This window comes from Sapajus apella, unplaced genomic scaffold (genome assembly GCF_009761245.1).
Source record: "Sapajus apella isolate SASKATOON/1434 unplaced genomic scaffold, GSC_monkey_1.0 scaffold86, whole genome shotgun sequence".
Taxonomy (NCBI): Eukaryota; Metazoa; Chordata; class Mammalia; order Primates; family Cebidae; genus Sapajus; species Sapajus apella.
Window position 1 is genome coordinate 1,572,168 of NW_022437026.1, and position 13,964 is coordinate 1,586,131.

The 13,964-nt window shown below is 39.8% G+C and overlaps 1 protein-coding gene across 1 annotated transcript in view; it reads right to left on the bottom strand.

Moving 5' to 3' along the window:
- KDM5A (lysine demethylase 5A) overlaps window positions 1-13,964 on the bottom strand; it is a 95,929-nt gene that overhangs the window by 20,422 nt on the left and 61,543 nt on the right. The window contains exons 18-21 of the mRNA XM_032254393.1: window positions 13,577-13,691; window positions 10,389-10,744; window positions 4,894-5,032; window positions 789-968 (exon numbers count right to left, since the gene is read on the bottom strand). Of these exons, the coding sequence (XP_032110284.1) occupies window positions 789-968; window positions 4,894-5,032; window positions 10,389-10,744; window positions 13,577-13,691 (790 nt within the window). The remainder of the gene's footprint in view (window positions 1-788; window positions 969-4,893; window positions 5,033-10,388; window positions 10,745-13,576; window positions 13,692-13,964) is intronic.

Genomic DNA, 13,964 nt, shown 5'->3' on the forward strand with positions numbered 1-13,964 from the left:
AACTGATGATAAACAACAGAAACTGATGCTCTCAAAGGAAATAACTGCCCAAGAACACAGGGTTAGCAATTAAGGAGTCTGTTCTCCAACCTGGAAGGATCTTTATTCCAAAGCCTTTGCTCTTAACTACTATTTTAAACTGCTCAAGATGAAAGGAATCATGAATATATAAATTTGTGCTTTAGAGAATTAAGATCTTTCAACAATAGGCTGGACGTGGTGGCTCACACGTGTAAGCCACTCCCAGCACTTTGGGAGACTGAGGCAGGCAGATCACTTGAACCCAAAGGAGTTTGAGACCAGCCCGGGCAACATGGCGAAATCCCATCCCCACTAAAAATACAAAAAATTAGCCAGGCATGGTGGTGCACACTTGTAGTCCCAGACACTTGGGAGGGTGAGGTGGGAGGATCACTTGAGCCCAGGAGGCAGTGAGCCGAGACTGCAGTGAGCCGAGACTGCACCACTGCACTCCAGTCTGGGTGACAGGGCAAGACCCTGTCTCAAAAAACCAAAAGAAAAAAATAAAAAATAAAAAACGGAAAGAAAAAAAAAGGTCTCGATAACTATAGAGTCCAATAACAATCCAAGGCCAACTGTTTTTTCTGGGCCAGCACAAGATTAACTAGAAATGAATCTGCTCAAGGCTCCAGATTCAAGTCAACATCTGATATTACCTAATGAGAATCACTTGTATAATGGCAATCAAATAAACTGAAAATAACCCTCATCAATACTATTACTACTTAAATTATCAGCTGCTTATGAGAATGTTGAAGCTCATGTACCTGTAACAACGTATGGCTAGAATTCTTCTTAAGAAAGGTCCGCCCAGTCCGTTCTCTCCATGCTCGTGCCGCTGCTACCTGTGATTCCACTTGCGGCAGTGCTTCAAGACGCACAGGGATAGGGCGTCCTTTTGCAGACAAGCTCTCAAGCTGCTCCAAATAAGCATAGTTGCTGCCACTCTGAAAAACCAAAGTAAATTCTCACAATTTGAGTTCTCTTATGGGGTCTGGCAATATACTGTTGAAAGATCTTACAAAGTTTAGTGTTAGCTCTTTTATTAAATATCATTCTTTAAATGTAATTCCATCTCTTGAATAAATATAACTTCCAATGCCCTATTTTTCAGAGTTTGTCTAAATTCTTTTTTTAATCAACATGTCATCAATGATTTTATTTATTAATTAATGAGAGAAACAGTAGATATAAAAACCAGTTCAAAGGACAATCTAAAGCACAGACATAATATAAATGCAGTTAGCAAGCCAGGTGTGGTGGCTCACACCTGTAATCCCAGGACTCTGGGAGGCTGAGGTGGGCAGATCACCTGAGGTCAGGAGATCAAGACAAGCCTGGCGAACACGGTGATATCCTATCTCTACTAAAAATACAAAAATTAGCTGGGTATAGTGGCACATGCCTGTAATCCCAGCTGCTCAAGAGGCTGAGGCAGTAGAACTGCTTGAACTCAGGAGGCAGAGGTTACAGTGAGCCGAGATCATGTCACCGCACTCCAGCCTGAGCAACAGAGCAAGACTGTGTCTCAAAGATAGATAAATAGATAGATAGATAGACAGACAGACAGACAGATAAACACACAGGAATAAGAAAATACATTTATTAATAGATAGAAATAAGTGTTTAATATCATATAGGAAAATTGAATCTTTTTCTACAATGTGTAAATTATACAAATTTAATTGCCTTTCTATGAACATAATTTATTTGCGTTGCTATCTTTTTCTTTTTAAACAACTGGGTAGAGTTGTAAAATAGGCTGGCCAAAGAAAATCTGAGGTTACATCCCTAAAATCAGATAATCCTGGAGAGTTTACTAGACAACATCCAATATTCCACTGAAAGGATACTTAATCTTTTTGCCAATTTCAAAGTCTTTCACAATTTTTCCAACTAAAAGCAATATTTCAGTTCTGGTAACCACCTCCATTTTATCTCATATAAACAGAAATAAAAATAAATATTTTCCTTCCAAGTTCACAGTGTTTTAATTTTCCATGTAATGAAATCATTATTATTTTATAGAATATCTACATTGTATTCCAGTGTAAGGATATTCCCAACATATTAACTGACACATTTGCCTATAAATTCATTTTGAAAGATAACTGAACCATGGCAAAAAATAAACATGCAAGAAGCTTATGAATTTTTGGTTGAGTGCAGTGGCTTATGCCTATAATCTCCGCCCTCTGGGAGGAGGCCAGGAGTCAAGACCAACCTGGCCAACATGGCAACACCTTGTCTCTACTAAGAATACAAAAATCACCTGTGCATAGTGGTGCACACCTGTAATCTCAGCTACTCGGGAGGCTGAGGCATGAGAACTGCTTGAACCCAGGAGGAAGAGGAGGAAGTTGCAGTGAGCTAAGATCTAACCTGGGCAACAGAGCAAGACTCTGTTCCCCCGACCCTCACCAAAAAAGAAAAAAACTTATGCTTGTTTAAAGAGGGTAAGGAAGTGGCTCTAGTCCTATAAGATTTTAAAATGATATAATTAAGCTACTACAATACCAAGATAAAAACAGATAACTAAGTAGAATAGAAAATAAGCTCATATAAAGAAATATGACATTTACTATTATTCTTTCTTGTGGCCCATTATAGCCATTTGACTACAGAACACCTGGCTAAGCCTAGACATAGCCTGCTCCCAAGCCATGCAGCCTAAAGAAAAGTCTGCCAAACAACAAAACCTGTCCACTTACTTACAGCCTACAAGTCAGTATTCCCACTGAAGGGAAGTGCCTGGTAAAGAAACAGCCCTTTGAAATTACAGAGGAAACACATGATAGCTACCTATACTTGTTGACTTAGTCCTTCAATCATAAATAAAACCGCCAATTAAAGACTCTCAGACATTTGAAGACAGCAACTACTGCCTGAACCAGGTCAAAGACGCAACAAACACAGAAGCTGTCCTGATAAAGACAGAAATAATTTGGCCAGGTGTGGTGGTTCACACATGTAATTCCACCACTTTGGTAGGCTGAGGCAGGTGGATCACCTGAGGTCAGGAGTTTGCGACCCAGCCTGGTCAACAGAATGAACCTCAACTTTACTAAAAATACAAAAAATTAGCCAGGCGTGGTGGTAGGTGCCTGTAATCCCAGCTGCTGGGGAGGCTGAGGCAGGAGAATCGCTTGAACTTGGAAGATGGAGGTTGCAATGAGCTGAGATCATGCCACTGCACTCCAGCCCGGGCAACAAGACCAAAATTCCGTCTCAAAAAAAAAAAAAAAAAAAAAGAAATTAAAAAAAAAAAAACAAACAGAAGAGAAACACTGGCAGCTAGGCAGGTCCCAGAAAAAGTCAACTGAAAAGACAGTAAAAGAGAAGTCATTAGAACTTGACACCAACGCCAGGCGCGATGGTTCACACCTGTAATCCCAACATTTTGGGAGGCTGAGGCAGGCGATCATTTGAGGTCAGGAGTTCAAGACCAGCCTGGCCAGCATGGTGAAACCCCATCTTTACTAAAATACAAAAATTAGCTGGGCTTGGTGGTGCACACTTGTCGTCTTAGGTACTTGGGAAGCTGAGGCAGAAGAATTGCTTGAACCCTGGAGGCAGAGGTTGCAGTGAGCTGAGATCACACCACTGCACTCCAGCCTGAGCGACAGAGCAATACTCCATCTCAAAAAAAAAAAAAAAAAAATTCAAGTACACTTTTATCTCTACCTAGCACTTACTTCATTCTGTTTTAAATTACAGATGTGTAAAATATGTCTCTCCAACTAGAAAATATATATTTGGAAGACTCTAGTTTTATACCCTATTTTATACCACAAGTCCTATTTTTATACGCTTCCCTTACATGCCTGCTCCCAAACACATAGAACAGTACCAAGAGTACTGTGGTGCTCAGTAAATGTTAATTTCATTTTCTTTTTCTGCCTCTTATTTTAAAAGTAATTCATGCACACAGAAAAAAAATTTGAAGAATACAGTAGGTAACAAATTCCCTACTGCTAAAGAGTTAAATAACTAATTCCATCATTTTTCATAGCAAGGAGTCAATAAAAACAAGTAATATTGGCCAGGCACAGTGGCTCACGCCTGTAATCGCAACACTCTGGGAGGCCGAGATGGGCGGATCACAAGGTCAGGAAATCGAGACCATCCTGGCCAATATGGTGAAACCCGTCTCTACTGAAAATACAAAAATTAGCTGGGCGTGGTGGCATGTGCCTGTAACCCCAGCTACTTGAGGGCTCAGGCAGATGAATGCAGGAACCAGGGAGTGGGAGGTTGCAGTGAGCCGAGATTGTACCACTGCATTCCAGCCTGGCAACAGTGTGAGACTTTATCTCAAAAAAAAGCAAAACAACCAAAAAAAAAAGTAATATTTAAGAAGGTAATAATTATTCTGATTTATAAAATCACATAGAAGAGTAAGTAAACTTCACTAGAATTATATGTGCTCCTCAACTTATAATGGAGTTATGTCCCCATCCTAAGTTGAAAATATCATAAGTTGAAAATGCATTTAATAAAACTAACATAACAAACATAGCTTAGCCTAACCTTAGCCTAGCCCACCTTAAAGGTGCTCAGAACACTTCCATCAGCATGGCTGACTGGGAGCTGTGGCTCAATGCTGCTGCCCAGCATTGTGAGAGAGTGTCATATCACATATTGCTAGCCTGGCAAAAGATCAAAATTCAAAATTCAAAACACAGTTTCTACTAAATGTATATCACTTTCACACCATCATAAAGTAAAAAAAAAAAAAAAAAAAAAAATCACAAGTCAATCTACATTAGGGAACATTTGTATTATGATTATTCTATTCTAAAGAATTAAAAGTTTAGTAATCTATGAAACAGGCATTAGCTGACAGGTGGGATAATGCAAGAGCCTCCTTACCTGGATAGCTTCCACTTTAGCTGTCCATTCTCGAGCCTTTTGTAAGGCTTCTTTCAAGGACAACACATTGGGTAGAAAGGCTGGAATGTTCTTGGCTTCATTCACAATGCTTTCTAAACTTGCCACACTGTGCCGTGGTCTAAAAGAACAATAAAAACAGAGTGGGATGCATGAGAAATTAACATTTAAATAACATTTCAGAATGTGTAGAGAATTTCATATACATGACTTCCCTGAAATCTTACCACAATCCTACAAGAGAGGCAAAGCAGCTAGTATCTTCCTTTTCCATCTTATAGATAAGAAAACTTTATAGATATGAAAATGTATAAACATAAGTTTATAATAAAATAAAATATAAACATTTTACAGATAAGAAAACTTTAAATCAAAGAAGGTAAGTTATCTTCCCCTGCCAGTTAGTGTAATAAAGGACACATCTGAAATACTGATTCAGAATGAGGGTCAGATCCATGCTCCTTTTACTACACTAGACTGCCTCTACTTCTCTATAGTATCTGAAACTGTCAGAGATGCACATTTGATAGCAATGTAGAAAACAATACACTAGAAATCCATTAATGCTGACTACATACATTTACTTAACTACATTCATTAACACTAGTTACACAAAGATGAATTAAGCATAGACCTTATTCTCAATGAATCACAATAAAAGATAAGAATTATACTTCTACTGGGAACTAAAACCAAATAACTATAAACTCACTGTTATGGGAGGCAGTGATTAATTCTGCCCAGGAGAGAAAGGCTTTGAAGTAGGCCTTAAATTAGTATGATTCTGTCAAATGAAAAGTTAAATAAGTTAAAGAAACCAGGAATATAATTAACAAAGGCATGGAGACACACTTAAAAAGCAGTTCCTAGTTCAGTTTGCAATTAGAGGGTGATGTGGAGGATTGGAGGCAGGGGATGGGTGGACAAAGAGTGGGGCAGGAAAAAGGAATTTGGCAGGGAGAAAGATACAGAGTCCTAAGAGCCATGGACTTCATTATGCAAAGCAATGAGAAGCTACTGAAGTGGGAATCATTCGTCATCCACGAATCCTACTATGTGTTAGGCACTGTTCTAGGTCCTGGAAATTGCTCATGAGCAAGAGTGATAGTCTCTGTCTCAAGAAACCTTTCATTTATTTATTTTTTGACTCTTGCTGTCACCCAGGCTTAAGTGCAGTGACACAATCTCAGCTCACCGCAACCTCTGCCTCCTGGGTTCAAACAACTCTCATGTCTCAGCCCCCCTAGTAGCTGGGACTACAGGCATGCACCACCTTGCCCAGCCAATTTTTTGTATTTTTAGTAGAGATGTGGTTTTGCCATGTTGGCCAGGCTGGTCTCGAGCTCCTGAGCTCAAGCAATCCACCCTCTTCAACCTCCCAAAATGCTGTGATTACAGGGGTGAGCCACTGTGCCCAGCCTCAGGAAACTTTTTTAATCTTATGAAGATTAATAAAAAGTTTATGATGCACTGTGATTAGTGTAATGACAAAGGAAAGTAAAGGCGCTACTAGAATATATAGTAGGAGAGGTTGGGCGTGGTGGCTCACGTCTGTAATCCCAGCACTTTGGGAGGCCAAGGTGGGTGGATCACAAGGTCAAGAGATAGAGACCATCTTGGTCAACATGGTGAAATCCCATCTCTACTAAAACTACAAAAATTAGCCGGGCGTGGTGGCACCCGCCTGCAGTCCCAGCTACTCGGGAGGCTAAGGCGGAAGGATCACTTGAACCCAGGAGGTGGAGGTTGCAGTGAGCTAAGACTGAGCCACTGCGCTCCAGCCTAGCGACAGAGCAAGACTCCGTCTCAAAAAGGAAAAAAAAAAATTATATATTGATAATAGGAGAACCTAATTTACTTGGAGGGAAAGAAGACTTCCCAAATGTGACGTCTAAGCTTTCTCATCCTTTCTGAGTAAAGCTGGGGCCAGGGGGAGGGTAGGGTTGGTGGAGGTACACAGGGGATGGACCGAAATAAGAGTGTTCCACAGGAGAATATAATAAACATGCACAAAGATGCAGAGAAAGAACACAGACGTTTGAGGAACTGGGAGGAAAGATCACATTTTGAACATAGAATACAAAAGGAAGAATGGCAAGAGATAAGACTAGATACATAATTAAGCAAGAAGCTAGATGACAGATAGCCTTACAAATCAGGTTAGGGAATTTGGACTTCATCCTGAGGGCAAGAGAAAACGAGAGAAGGCTTTAAGTAAGGGAGTCAAAGTTACACCTGTATTTTAACAAAATACTTGTGGTAGTATAGAAAATGAATTACAGAGGAGTAAGACTAGACAGAATCTGCTGCTATGATCTAGGCTAGCTACGATGCAGCCTAAGTGGAATAAGAGAAAAAGAAGAAACAATCCTACAAGCAGTCCAAGTGAAAAGATTCTTTTCAAAACAGCAGAGAACATGATATGTCCAAAGTACTAAGATAAAATAATCGTCAACCAGTAATTTTACACCTAATGCAAAAAGGTCCTTCAGGAATGCGGGTAAGGCCAGGTGTGGTGGCTCATGCTGTAATCCCAGGACTTTGGGAGGCCAATCATGAGGTCAGGAGTTCGAGACCAGCCTGGTCAACATGATGAAACCCTGTCTCTATTAAAAATACAAAAAATTAACTGGACATGGTGGCAAGCGCCTGTAATCCTCGCTACTTGGGAGGCTGAGGCAGGAAAATCGCTTGAACCTGGGAGGTGGAGGTTGCAGTGAGCCAAGATCACGCCACTGCACTCCTGCCCAAGCAACAGTGTGAGACGCTGTCTCAAGGAAAAAAAAAAAAAAAAAAGAATGAATGAGGGTAAAAGTCTAGGCACAGCGGCTCAGGCCTGTAATCCCAGCACTTTAGGAGGCGGAGGCAGGCAGATTGCTTGAGGTCAGGAGCTCAAGACCAGCCTGGCCAAAATGAAACCCCATCTATACTAAAAATAAAAAAATTAGCTGGGCATGGTGGCACATGCCTGTAATCCCAGCTACTCGGGAGGCTGAGGCACGAGAATTGCTTGAGCTTTGTGCAGTGGAGGTTGCCATGAGCCAAGATGGTGCCACTGCACACCCCAACCTGGGCAACAGAGCAAGTCTCTGTCTCAAAAAAAACGAAAAAAAAAATGAGTATAACATATATCCAAGTGCAAACTTAAAAAAAAATTAAAATGAGCAGCACTGGGGAAATATAATCAACATGCCTAAGTTTGAGGATAAAGAAAAAAAAAGGAGGAGTCAAGGCTAACTACCAAAGTAACTGCTTGTTCAAATGAGTGAAAGATGGTATAATTTAAAGAACAAAGAAACAAAAGAGGATATGGGAAGACATTAATGAGTCCAATTTTGGATACAGAGAATTTCAGGTGTGGGACATCCCCTGGAATTATCTAACAGGCAGATAACAGTTATGAAAGCAATCTATATTTTAAACGAAGATCTAGGAGTTATTCAGTATAAAAAAGGCAAACGGAGCCAATAAATTAGATGAAATTTCCAGAGACACTGTACAGAGTGAGGAAAGAAAGGCAAATATGCCAGAATCTAGAGGAAAACCATTATTTTAGAGGTAAAGAGAAGGCCAAAGGCAAAGAAAAAATCTCAAGAAAATGATGGTAAGCAGTTAATAACCAATACTAAGAGATCAAGAAGATTAAGCTTGTGTTTCAAAAAGATAATTCTGACAGAAGTTAGAAAAGAGTCTAACTCCCACTATTTCCACCAATCACATTATCCTCTATTTCTTTACCAATTTTGCTTTTTTTCATCACTAATTACTTGAATTTCATTTCTCTCTCTCTCTCTCTCCTAGAATGGTAGGCCCTTGAGAGCAGAGACCAATACTTACCAAACTCAAATATCAAGGTTAAATATAAAAGGACTACAACTAGGTCAGTGACAATGAATTTGAGAGACAGATATGAAAGACATTTTGGAGGCAAAATCATCAGAACCTGGTCACTGATTAAATACAGGCGACCAGGAAAAGAAAGTTTTTAACTATTATTACCAACAAAATTTCATTTGGTAGACTACTACCAGTTGCATCAGGTATATCAAAATCATAGTTTTACATTCCAAAGTTATTTAGCTTTGTCCATTGAATATGTTCCCACCTCCTGGAACTGTCATTAATCTGAAGACACAGAGTAATATGAATAGTTCAGATAGGAAAAGCTCTGAATAAATTTTAGTATGTATTTTGCTCGGCATCTGGATAGCAAAACATCCAGTATACATGGAGGCTTCTCAGAGCTGTGCTAATTAAGTCACCTAAAGATTTTCTTATCAAAATGCATCCAAAGTAAGTGGCTGGTGAAGTAGTTAAGTACACAGAGATACTGAAAGGAAGTGGAAGATGCTTTAAATCTCAGTTGTGTCACTCAGTAACTACATGATATCTCTATGCACCCCAGTTTCCACATTCTCACAAGAGAAATTACATAAATATTAATGTTAGCTGCTAAATGCTTTCACAAAGAATGTCACTATTAATTATCAGCCAAATTTGCTAATATACAGTGAAATATAAACATTTTATTTAAATCTCATTAAGTCCAATGGGGTGCTGATACTAATACAGTCTCAACATTCTCCTCCTGCCTGATTCTCATCTCCCAACACTTTCCGGCATAATTCCTCCACTCCAAGGAAATCCACTTATTTTCTGTCAGCTGAACACACCCTACATATTCCTTAAACTCAGTTTCTGGCATTTCTCTTACCTCCCTTCCTCTTCAAACCTGCTGATTCCTAAGTTCTTATTTTTCTCTCAAGCTCCTCTGCTGACCACCCAAGCTCACCCTGACCTTCCCCCTCTGAATCCCTGTAACATTTTTCCATAACTTTCAGTTAACATTAATAACATACTATAATGAGCTTTATAATTCTTAGTTCCTAACTATATCACTAATCATAGGCCCTAAACAAAATACTACTATAATATGAAGTATCTAACAAAGTACTCTGCACAATAGTTTGCACATATTTGAAACTATCTACATGTAGTCCCATTTGATATTGGCCAGGGAAGGCACAAAACATTTAATTAAATATTTAATGTCATCACAATAAATCAGTTGTTGGAGCCAGACACAGAACTCACTCCCTGGCACCCCATTCGTGGGTCCAGACATGATGAGGTGCTCTGAGGGCTGAAGAAGGTGTGGCCTGTAGACATTCCTGCCCAGCAAGAAACTCTCCAGCTTGTCTGTACTCATTACCACCTACCTGCACCTCTCCAGGAGCTGCCTGCCAAAGCAGGGAGAGAGGAGAATCTCCCCCTCCCTTCAAGCTCTGGATCATCAGGAAATGCCTTTCCCACCTACACAACTTGACTAATGCTACTTACACATTAAAATCCTAAAGGCAAAAAAACCAAACAAACCATTTAAGGAAATAAGCAGCCCTTAAGTTCCTTTCCTTCTTTCCATTCTACCTTCTGACTTGGTTGTTAAAGAGGCAACAGTCACAAAAATATGTGTTCACCTTGCCTGTAGGCAGACCTTAGCCTTTTCTTCCCACCGTTCGGACACTGTAAGGAGCTCCTGTAGTTCAGCCATTGCTTTCTCCACAGCATGGTGGGGTGCCAACCCTACCCCAGAGTCTATTAGTTTCTTCATGATATCCAAGGTGACTTGTTGTGGATCTGATAGGGTCAGTCTTACTTCGTCCAACCACCGAGCCTGTTGTAGCTCTTGCTTCAGTCGTGGTAATTCAGGGAGTTCCACATAGAGACTAGAGCCCATATCTATCAACATCTGGAGTTTGGAAGAATCTGGGGTTTCATCCATCATGGCCTCCTGAGCACGTTCATGAAACTCTTCCACATCATCTAGCAGATTCTGAAAAGGTCAAAAGAACAAAAATTAGAAAAACAAATTTAAAAGATACAAAAGTATGAAACAGTCACAGTCAAGGTAAATTATCAATTCTAGACTCTTATACTCTCACCATCATAACATCAAATAGTCAGATATGATAGCTAAATTAATAAATATGCTTTTGTGTAATTACTTCCAGCTATACTCCTACTTTTAAAATATAGTTGATTCATTCAATAAATATTTAATGACTGCTGACTTAGATGCAGGCACTGTTCTAGGCACACAGTATTGAAGAAGCCATAAAAAGTCCTTGTCTTCACAAAACATCCATTCTAATGCAAATGACCAGTTAACATATGAATAAAACGTTTCAGTTAATGTCAAGTGCTCTTAAAATAAAATATGGCAACACAACAGAGAATAACCAGAGTGGGAAGGGACATATTACTTTGCAATGTCATGGTGGTCACAGAAGACAAACTGAAACTAAATTGAGGATGGGGAGGAAGGAACTACAAGAGGATCTGAAGGAAGAACAGTTCGGGAAGGGCAAATAATAACTGCAAAAGCTTTTAAAGAAGAATGAGCTTGGTGTGTTGCTACAAGTAGATGATGATGGAGAAATGTAGTTAAAAAATAAGCAAAGGTCAGATTACATAGTACCTTCTAGGTTACAATGAGTTTGAATTTCATTCAAATAGCTTTAGGGAACCACTGGAAAATTTTTAACCATATGGCAGTGATGTGATTTGATTTAAAGTTTAGATTATTATTCTGGCTACCAAACAAAAAATAAAATGTCAGACAAGCAGAAGAAGAGAAAGCAACTGAAAGGCTGTTGGAGTAATCCAAGGGGAACATTCCAGTGGTGCAGAGCATAGTTTAAGCAAAGTAGAGGTGAATAAATGGTTTGCTTTGGGATATATTTTGGAGGTAATAGCAGCCAGCACCACTTGCTTAAATATTGAACAAGGGGTATAAGGGAAATAAAGAAATCAAGAAGTTTGATTCACTTGATTCATTAAAAGGCTTTTAAGGCCAGGTGTGATGGCTCATGGCTGTAATCCCAGCACTTTGGAAGGCCAAAGAAAGAGGACTGCTTGAGCTCAGGTTTGAGACCACCCTGGGCAACATGGCGAAACTTCATCTCTACAAAACATAAAATGAGCCAGGTGTGGTACTGTGCACCTATAGTCCTAGCAACTTGGGAGGCTGTGGTGGGAGGATTGCTTGAGCCTGGAAAATGGAAGTTACAGTGAGCCAAGACCATACTACTATACTCCAGCCTGGGTGACAGAGCCAGATCCTATCTCAAAAAAAAGAAAGGCCTTTAAGATGCCTTTTAGTCTACCCAATGGAAATGCAGAGTATGTAGCTGGACATACAAGTCTGTAGGAAAAAAAGTGCTAGAGATGTGGGAATCAACAGGATATTGGTGATATTTAATGTCACTGAGCAAATAAGGTATCAGAAGTGGGTGCACCTGAAGAAAGGGCCGAGACTCCTAATATACTCGAACACTTAGAAGTCAAGCCAAAGAGAAAACAAGCAGCAAAGATGACTTAAGAGAAGACCTGTCAATGAGCTAAGAAAAAACCCAGAAAGTGTGGTGTCACAGACGCTTCAACAACAGAAAGGGTAGTCAACTATCAAAATGCTCTTATGAAATGGAATAAGACAAGAACACAACTGACACTAGATTTTACAAGTTGATAACCTTGATAAAAACTATTTTAGGCAGCCGGGCACGTGGCTCACGCCTGTAATCCCAGTACTTTGGGAGGCCGGGGCGGGCAGATCACCTGAGGTCAGGAGTTTGAGACCAGCCTGACCAAGATGGAGAAACCCCATCTCTACTAAAAAATACAAAATTAGCCAGGTGTGGTGGCGCATGCCTGTAATCCCAGTTACTCAAGAGGCCGAGGCAGGAGAATCGCTTGAATCCGGGAGGCAGAGGTTGCGGTAAGCCAAGACGCGCCACTGTATTCTAGTCTGGGCAACAAGAGCGCAACTCTGTCTCAAAAAACAAAAACAAAAACAAAAAACCACTATTGTAGGCTGGGTGTGATAGTTCCTGTCTGTAATCCCAACGCTTTGGGAGGCCGAGGTAGGCAGATCATTTCAGGTCAGGAGTTTAAGACCAGCCTGGCCAACATGGCAAAACCCCGTCTATACTAAAAATACAAAAATTAGTTGGGCATAGTGGCACATTCCTGTAATTCCAGCTACTCGGGAGGCTGAGGCAGGAGAATCACTTGAACCCAGGAGGCAGGGGTTGCAATGAGCCGAGACTGTGCCATTGCACTTCAGCCTGGGTGACAGAGTAAGACTCCCATCTCCAAAAAAAAAAGAAAGAAAGAAAACTATTTTAGACTTCCTACCCACCCCCAAAACACAAAAACACCCCAAACTATCAAAAGATCATTAACTATGCAGATTAATATATTTGATACATACTTTTAAGATTTTACATATTCATTAAGCCATCAGGGTGCTCGTAATTTCAGAGCTCTGCATTTTTAAAAGCTCACATATTAACACTGATACATGCAGATTATTTTAACTAATTTTTTGCATTTCAATTACATCCATGTTAAATGGGGGTTCTACACTAAAATTAATATAGAAAAAAGTAATTTTATACCAGCCTTACTTCCAGAATTTTAAATGGGGAATATGGCTAAGAACAAAACCAAAAAACTGACTACTGAAAAACCTCAAATAGCAGCATACATGTGAGAAAAAAAAAATCAAAGCAAAAAACTAGTTTAGACATACCATTCTGTGAAACCCAGAACAGTAGCCCATGTCACAAAGGACATTACCCAAAAAAAGCACATAATACTCCACCTTCACTTGCCGAGCTTGGCTGATGACACACGGAAGACTAAAAAGTTGTTGGACAAAGGCCTTCAATTCTTCCACTGTCAGTTTGGTCCGAGTCCTCCCACTATCTGGGCTCTGTCTGATGTGAAACAATATTGAGATATAAGTAAGAAAAATTTAGTCATTCTGATATCAAAAGGGCTCCTAGTCTCTTCAGAATTCAAACCCAAGCAATCCTAGAATCCTAGTGTTTGAGGGATTATACCACAATGGTGACCACTTCAAAACAGTTTTTAAGTTCTTCAGTTAATGACCCAAAGATTCAACTCTCCAAGTTACAGTTCCTTCGATCTACAAGTATTAAACATTTCAAGCATGACATAAATTCCTCATAGTTGGAATATTAAGTTCA